Source organism: Lynx rufus, unplaced genomic scaffold (genome assembly GCF_022079265.1).
Source record: "Lynx rufus isolate CCGP_SWC_20201006 ecotype Redwood Valley unplaced genomic scaffold, mLynRuf1.p SCAF_9, whole genome shotgun sequence".
Classification (NCBI taxonomy): Eukaryota; Metazoa; Chordata; class Mammalia; order Carnivora; family Felidae; genus Lynx; species Lynx rufus.
In genome coordinates, this window is record NW_025814897.1 from 38212941 (window position 1) to 38221955 (window position 9015).

The 9015-nt window shown below is 41.6% G+C and overlaps 1 protein-coding gene across 1 annotated transcript in view; it reads right to left on the reverse strand.

Moving 5' to 3' along the window:
* Positions 1 to 8504, reverse strand: part of CEP57 (centrosomal protein 57) — a 41731-nt gene extending 33227 nt beyond the window's left edge. Inside the window, exon 1 of the mRNA XM_047071062.1 lies at positions 8234 to 8504. Within this exon, the coding sequence (XP_046927018.1) occupies positions 8234 to 8278 (45 nt within the window). The 5' untranslated portion in view covers positions 8279 to 8504. The remainder of the gene's footprint in view (positions 1 to 8233) is intronic.
* Between the last annotated feature and the right edge of the window lie 511 nt (positions 8505 to 9015).

Genomic DNA, 9015 nt, shown 5'->3' on the forward strand with positions numbered 1-9015 from the left:
AATGTGAGGAGGAAGGTTCATGTGAACTCCTTAATTTGTAGTTGAGTGGCCAGAAGTGCAAAAACCTTTAGGGCACCTGGGACTTGCAGGTGGCTAATGAAATAGGGGCAGTCATGTGGGACCTAGCTCCTTTATGGTGTGTGTGGCCTGCACTACGTCCAGCTAGTTAGTGGCAGAATTGAATTGAATGACGGATACCCAAATGACACAGGAGAATTCATGTTGGAAGAACACAGTCATTCCCACTACAGTTTAAATTCCAATAAAAACACTCGATATAGAAGTTTAATATATCTGCTGAATGAATGAATTACACAATTCCTCTGCAAAACAGGAAAATTGCACATTGTCCATAGACTGAATTATCCTACTCAATAAAGTATATAAATTTAAAAGTATAACCGCAAATATATTTATAAAATATAAATTACAAATTATAATTTCCTTTATGACAATTAACAACAAAGAGCACAAACGTCATAGAAAGACTGTAAAAAGAGAACACAGCAGACATGAGACTGCTATACTTAGAAAGGTCTACTTGCAAGGTTGGTTCCTGGCTGGTATCTGGGAACTTAAATTTAGGGAAGGTTCCAACTACTGTCACTGTGATTGTCAGCAGTTCACAGGACCAGCCCAGTTTCGATGATTTGCTAAGGACTGACAGGACTCAGAATATAGTTATTCTAGTGATTAGGATAAATTACAGCAAAAGAATACAAAGCAAATCAGTAAAGGGAAAAGATGCATGGGGGTGAAATTTGTAAGATATCAGGTACAAGCTTTCAAAATTCCCCTCTGGGTGGAGTCCTACAGGATGTGCTCAATTCCTCCAGCACAACAGCGCCACAACAGTAACAACTTTTGTGAAGTGTTATCTACCAAGGAAGCTCCTCAGACTCAGTGGCCAAAGTTTTCACTGGGGGGCTGGTCGCATTCCCAACTCTCGAAAAGAAAGCTGGTGTTCAACAGAAACCACGTTGTATAGATTACGCACAGTGAGGCACTCTTGTCATTGAGGTTAAAGTTTTATATCAGTGTAGGAAATGGTTTACCATTTTAGTCCACAGTTGCCTACCAAAGAGCTAACCTTGCAAACAGGGCCTTTCTAAAGACAACAGTCATCTGAGATGATGGAAGATTTCAAGGGAATTCTTGTTTTCAGTGCCACAGGCCATCCAATCACGAACACCTGAGAACTACTGAAGGGCAAAGGATCTTTCAAGCAGAATATTTATGCTCCCCCCACCAATTATCATGTAATATATACATATGCAAAATAAAAACAACCCACAAACCTCAAACTTGCATGGCACTTTATAGTTTACATTTCCATTATGAGTTGACCCTCACACCCATCCTGACAAGTAAGAAAGCATTTCCACTTCAGAATTCTGAAAACTGTATTTGGGATTCATTTTCAGAACCCTGAACATAGCGTCTTAGATTTGTCAGCACAGTGTTTTTTCTAAGCACATTCATATTATCTTTTAGTTATTACAAGGACCCCATGAAGGAAGCACAGCAAATATTATTGTCCCCATTGTGTAGTGAAAAAAGCCAAGGCTAAGAAAACTTAAGCCATTTGCTTAAGGTCTCATAGCTACTAAGGAACCCAAGTCTAACTCCTAATCAGCACTCCTCAAGACCCCAAGCATTCAATAAATATTTTCCAACCAAAATGATATGATCCTAAGAGAAACTTTCAGGATTAAAGGCAAAATGTTTAACCTGACCACTTTCTTCCTTGGCAACTTTAGTTTCTACTTAGGAACACTTAAGATTCAAATATTTACTGAACATCTCTGTCACTGCCTTAAGTATGAAGGATGGTGAAAAATGTGTATTATTTGCCTTCTTTTCAAATGGAATATGCAACATGGCTGGAAGACATCAGGTACGTAAAAAATTTAAATACAATTTAGCAAACCATACTCACCTATATAGAAAAGATAAGACAGTATAATCAAAGTAGGGTTATTGCAGGAATGTAAGACTGGGTGAACATTAGAACATTCATCATGTTAAAGTCAAAATCCATATGATCATCAACAAATGCAAAAAAACAATCATTAAAATTCACTCTCCAGCCATTATTAAAGAATTATTTTCTTATAGCAGTAAAGAAATTTACAAAAAAATCATGGCAATGTATTTAATGGTACAAAACTTAAGTCATTCCTTTTTTTTTTTTTTTTTTTAAATTTTTTTTTTCAACGTTTATTTATTTTTGGGACAGAGAGAGACAGAGCATGAACGGGGAAGGGGCAGAGAGAGAGGGAGACACAGAATCGAAAACAGGCTCCAGGCTCTGAGCCATCAGCCCAGAGCCCGACGCGGGGCTCGAACTCACGGACCGCGAGATCGTGACCTGGCTGAAGTCGGACGCTTAACCGACTGCGCCACCCAGGCGCCCCAAGTCATTCCTTTTAAATTCAGGAACAAGGCAAAGATATCTGCAAGACAACTTCCAATCAATGTTGTGCTCCATTTTGTAGCCTGCATATTAAGATCATGAAAAGTAACATATGTTAAGATTAAAATGAGGAATCAAAATTTCAGTTATAATCTAAATAGAAAATACCAAAGAGTCTTCAATTATTAGAATTGATTAAGAGTTTAGGGGTGCCTGGGAGGCTCAGTCGGTTAAGCAGACAACTCTGTTTCGGCTCAGGTTATGCATGATCTCACGGTTTCACGGGTTCAAGCGCCACATCAGGCTGTGCATGGACACCATGGAGCCTGCTTGGGATTCTCTCTCTCTCCCTCTCTCTCTGCCCCTCCCCTATTCACGCTCTGTCTCTCTCAAAAATAAATACACTTAAAAAAATTAAAAAAAAAAAAAGAGTTTGAGTTTAAGAAAACTTGCCGAGTAGAGTTAATATGAAAGGAATGAATACTAATTCTATATACGAGCTATAAAATGCAATTTATGAAAACATATAAAAAACAAACTAAAAACAAATTTAATAAATGATTCACAAGATTTGAAATTATAAAACTTTACTGAAAAATGTTAAAGATAAAAAAAAAACTGGAGTAACAATATGTTCAGACAGAAGACTCAATATCTTAAAGGCCTCAGTTATTGCCAAATTGAACCTGAAATTCAATACAACTTCAACTGAATTTCCAACAGAAGATTTTATAATTTCTATTAAAGAACTGCAAAAGGCCAAGAATTGCTAACATTTTTCTTTAAAGACAGGTACTCTCGGGGCGCCTGGGTGGCGCAGTCGGTTAAGCGTCCGACTTCAGGTCACGATCTCGCGGTTCGTGAGTTCGAGCCCCGCGTCAGGCTCTGGGCTGATGGCTCAGAGCCTGGAGCCTGCTTCTGATTCTGTGTCTCCCTCTCTCTCTGCCCCTCCCCCATTCATGCTCTGTCTCTCTCTGTCCCAAAAATAAATAAACGTTGAAAAAAAAAAATTTAAAGACAGGTACTCTCTCAGACAAAAAGGAGAATGATTAAGACAGTGAGTATAGACACAAGGAGAAACAAATATAACACTGGAACAAAGAGCCCACTGAAACATACACACCCATATGGAAATCAATATATTGATAGCTAGAAATGTAAACCACTGGGTAAAAGGTAAGTTTAACAAGTAATTATGTAGCAAATGTGGATCTTAAGTAGAAACATTAAACTGGGTTCCTACCTCACAAATTAATTTCAAGCAAATTAAGGATTTAAAAGGCTCCAACTTTAAAACTTGGAGAGAAAAATGTGTGAGAACGTCATTAACAGCATAGGATATAAGACTTTCATGACCAAAAAGTACTAAACATAAAAAGACTAATAAATTTTATCCCATGAACATTAAAAACTCCCATCAAAAGATATCTTAAAAAGACAAGCAAAGAGCAATTAAAATTCAGCTAACAGACGAGAATTAACATCTAGAATACATAAGGAATGACTATAAATCAATAGGAAAAGACACACCAATTAAAAACAGGCAAAACACTCAAGCAGGCATTTCACGGAAGGGAAAAAATAACATGAAAACTAGTAAAGTTATGAAAAAATAAAAGGTGCATCTTATCTTCAACATTGATCAGGGGAGCACAATGAGAAGAACAGGATAACATTTCACACTTCTCTTGGCAAAAATTCAAAAGTGAGACAATACCACCTGTTCAAAAGGATACGGATTAAAGGTGACTGTTGGTGGGAACACACTAGTACAACTGCTTTAGAAAACAATTCAGCATCACCAAAGAAAGCCAAAGGTGCACCTTCTATGACCCTGCAATTTCAATCACAGAAAATCTGCTGAGCTTTTTCTCTCTCCTTTTTTTTTTTTTAAAAAGATTATGTCCCTCAAGTCACTAAACATATCGCACCACCCACCACCTAGTTATAAGCCACAGCCCAACTTGCAGTTTGAAAACCACTGCTGTCCCTCTCAAACATTTTGGGTTTAGGGACCCCTTCACACTCTTAAAAATTATTAAAGACCCCAAGCAGCTTTTTTGTTCACGTGGGTTATACCTAAACATTAAGATACTTACTAATTTAAAAACAATATACCCATGATGTTACCATAGATATAATCTTTAAATATAATTTGTCGGGGCGCCTGGGTGGCGCAGTCGGTTAAGCGTCTGACTTCAGCCAGGTCACGATCTTGCGGTCCGGGAGTTCGAGCCCCGCGTCAGGCTCTGGGCTGATGGCTCAGAGCCTGGAGCCTGTTTCCGATTCTGTGTCTCCCTCTCTCTCTGCCCCTCCCCCGTTCATGCTCTGTCTCTCTCTGTCCCAAAAATAAATAAACGTTGAAAAAAAAAATTAAATATAATTTGTCAAATTGGCTTCCATACAACACCCAGTGTTCATCCCAACAAGTGTCTTCCACCCACTTTCCCCTCTCCCCCATCCCCCATCAACCCTCAGTTCTCTGTATTTAAGAGTCTCTTATGGTTTGTCTCCCTCCCTCTCTCTAACGTTTTTCCCCTCTACCCTTCCCCCATGGTCTTAAGTTTCTCAAGATCCACATGAGTGAAAACATACGGTATCTTTTGAATGAAAAATAACTATCATCCAAAAACTTTAATGAAAAGTTTTTTTTTTTTTTTTTTTTACATTTTTACAAATCTCTTTAATTCTTGATGTAAAAGAAGCCTGCTGGATTCTTAGATTAGCTTTTGCATTCACTCTGCTAGATGTTATTTTGGCTGATGTTTAAGACAATCTGGTCTCCCACAAAGTGGCTGGGTAAGGAAGGTAATTGTAGATCCCGTTGTAGGGACTTAGGGACTCCCAAAGGTCTTCTGAACATGCTTTCAAAACTGCTGCTCTAGAGAAATTGTTGCACTTGTGGCACATATAGGAATGATCACAAAAGAACTCTTTTTGAATGGCTGGCAAACTAGTGAACAAACTGGCTCTATGATGTACTAGTTGTGTAATCCTGACTTAACCTCTCTGTTCCTCATTCAAAAATGGAAATACTAAAGACTTAATATATGAAAAGCATTTAAAATCATGACTGCCAGTTAGTGCTCTGTAAGTTTATTTTATTATAATCTCAAAACGTACAGTGGTGGTGTGTATGTGAGAGAAAAGCAGGAAGATGCAAAAGGGGGCATAAAGGTATTCATTTTATTATTCTCCAAAATAAATGTTTTATATATTCAATGTTATAAGAATCTGTGTTATATTTATAAAACTTGTAAGAGAAAGAAAGAGTTAAAGGGCCTGGCTAAAATGCCACGGAGACCAGTTAGGAAGATTAGCTTATTAAATCCAAAGTGACACTTAAGAGTTCTGACTACGGTCACTGGGAAAATAAAAAGGGATGGACAGGAAAGACAGTCTTCAACACTATGCTGCCTATACTTCCACTGAAAATCACTATGCCAACCACAGTTGCTTTCCTGAGCCAGCCACTAGGAAAATGATAGCAATCACTCAAAGTTACCTGTTGTTACTTGTCTTGCTGCTGTTGCAAAATATACTTAAAAAAACAACAAAACGATGTGAATGTATCACCTGTTTCCATCTTGTTCACATTTGAGATTTACATGGTAGCTGCTTCCTCCTGAACGCATCTGTTAAAATCCTTGCCTAGTAAAAGCACCTCTATTTAGCACTATTTGCTAGCTCCAAGCTGGGATTATCAGCATTGAATACAAATGAATTGTTAATGCTCACAATCCCAAAATCTGAATATGAGTAGCCTCTGAGTTTATGCTGTAGTTTTAAAAGGTGTTTTTGTGTTGCCTTATTTTATGATCATCTGTTTATTAAGCTAAAATGTTTTTTTAAATTTTGTTGGAAATACCAGCCTTCTTTCTGACAGGACAATTAAAGTGTCTAAGCAGGGCCATTTCTTACACACTGACAAACTAAATTTAGTCATTTTTGTTTTGAGACAGTGACTTTCAAATTAGACATTCTGATGTAGCAAGTCAAATTGAGATGGTTGTTACACTTTGATTTCCAAAAGGTCTTAGATATTTGAAAAGTATATTATTGATATTTAGAATCCACTTTAAAGCTGAACTAAGCATGTAAAAAACATATGTGCTTTCCTATTGAACACTCTCTGAAATTTATGTCCAGGCTACCTGAGAGGTCAAGGGTTGACATCACATCCTAGTACCCGGGCACAGCTAGATGGACTTGGCAAAGTACAGCTCAATTAACATTTACAGGAGTATTTCTTGCTCAGTCTAAGTTTTGAAAGCAGTGAAAAGCCTTCTTCTCCCAATTAAACACAACTCCTATATAATCTCATCCAACTACTTACAGATACTTCCTCCTAATAGTCTAATAGTTCCTCTTTTTCTATTCCCTTTCACTGACCTAATTCCTGAATGAACTCTAAGTGCTTCATTCATTCCTTCTCCTTAATCTTCCCTTCCCTTCTGCACACTTGTTACTCCCATTCTGCTAAAACTCTTGAGTTACTTCTGGGCTCGTTAGGGCAAATCTTAAGTCACCAAAAGGTGAAACTGAGGAAAACTGTCTTCCCCAAGGTAACTCTGCTGTTAGTGCTCCCTAAACTTTCCCCCTTAGCGTCTATGACATAACTTTACCCTAATAATCTCCTGTTTCCTTCCCCATCCCTCTTTTCTCATGTTTTCACCTACTGCCACAATTCAACCCAACTCTACCGCCACACGACCTCTGCTCATCCCAAATTAGTTTCCCCCAAAGCTCCTATTGCCTTGGCACCTACCCAGAAACGCCCGAGGTGCCTTTTTCTTCTTTTCAGTTCTGGTGACCAGCATTTACAATTCCTTCCCCACCCAGCTAGCTAGCTCCATCTCCCCTACTAGGAAAACAGTTTCTAGCCTATCCAAGCGCTGCTAACCACTCCTGCCTAGGTCCTCCTAGTAGAGCAGCAGTTCTCCAACAGAACTGGGGAACAACCTAATTACAAGTAGTTTCTCTTCAGTGGCTGCTTCTTCACAGCACGGATTCCATCCTGTTCACCTGGGTAATCAATCTCAGAGCCTAAAAGTACGCGGGGCACTCAGCATTAGCTAACTGAAGACATAAAGGCTCCCTTGGCCACCTCACATTTCCTGCCTATTCCCAACGCGGCGTATCCCCAAACGCTTAGTTAGCATTCGACACCCCAATTCGACAAATAATAAGTGACTGAACCGGCTGGTGGCCCTTGTGGAGGCGAAAACAATATTAAGGCTCAGCTTCCCCCATCGCCCTAAAACGGCGCGTACACGTTGCAGTCAAAGTAATACTGGCGGTCGGACGCGCGCGCTCTGGGTTAAGACCAGCGAGAACAAAGTTACTGGGAATGTACGAGGGGAAGCACTGCAGGCAAGGAATCAGCACAAACAGCAACGAGTAAGCACTTGAGGCTGCGGACTATGCAGCCGCCGCCAACGAAGCCAACCCGTGCGCCTACCTGGTCTCGGAGACTCTCCAAAAGGGGCCGTTACACCCACGTGACCAAAGCAGCACCGTTTTCGCAAGGCCAGGGCGTGGGCAGCCATCCCAGCGAATGCTGGCAATGTTCGGCAACCTGGACTGCTAGGCCGGAAGGTGAGGGGAGCACAAGGATGGAGGCGGGCCAGGCCTATTTCGATACTAAGAGTGCAGCCTTCACAGAGGAGCACTGGACGTCAGGGGAGCACGCACGACCAGGCACTCCCGGCCGTTCCCCAGGATGGGGTGAGACTCTGGGCCGAGAGCACTCTGAAGGGTGAGGAAAAGCAAAGAGGCGCCAGGTCCGAGCCTATTCGAATGCCTACCGCTTCTTACCGAGAACTGAGAACCAGAAGTCGCAGAGACCGATGCTGCCGCCATCTTCCTGCCTCCCCAAAGGACCTCCGCAGCCCTGGGGGGATGCCGGTTCTCAAGCTCTTCCCCAAGATTCGAGAGCCGCCCACCAGGGGCGACCCTAAGCCGAACCCCTGATGGAAGGGGCTGGGGCGCTGGTGCCGGGTCTGGGAACCCCTGCGCACACCCCCCACGGGGACGCCCGCGCTCACGGTGCACACGGGAAAGGCAACAACGTCCTAACGGACGTCTTGCATAGCCAATCAAAAAAGCGGACGTCTTCCGGTAGTAGGAGAGAATCCGCCTCTTCCCTCGCTGACGTCACAAGGTAGCGCATAGCAGAAGCTGTGGGGTCCGCTCATCCTGCCGGCCACCGGACCGCTCAGACGGCACTCTACAAAAGAGGCGGGCCTCCTGTAGGAGGAAACATGGGCCTGGGGCTGTGGTGTCTCCAGTGGCAATTGAATCGAATGACTGAAGTTGAATGAAAGAGAATGCGAAGTTCAAACACTCCATCAGTTCCCTTGAACGAAACGCCGGAGAGAGCGTGAGCCCCACTCAGAGACGCCTCTCCAGGTGAAGTACTTAGCTTTTGGCCAATAACAAATAGAATCAGGAGGGGCTTTAGTGGTTTGGTCCAATGGAAGTGAAGGGAAAAAAAAGACTGGAGGCAGAGAGTAAACCTCCGTCAACAGTTGTCCAATTGGATTGTAGAGTTCTCACTCAAACCTGCGACTGGCTGCTAGATACAGCTACTGAGGGCT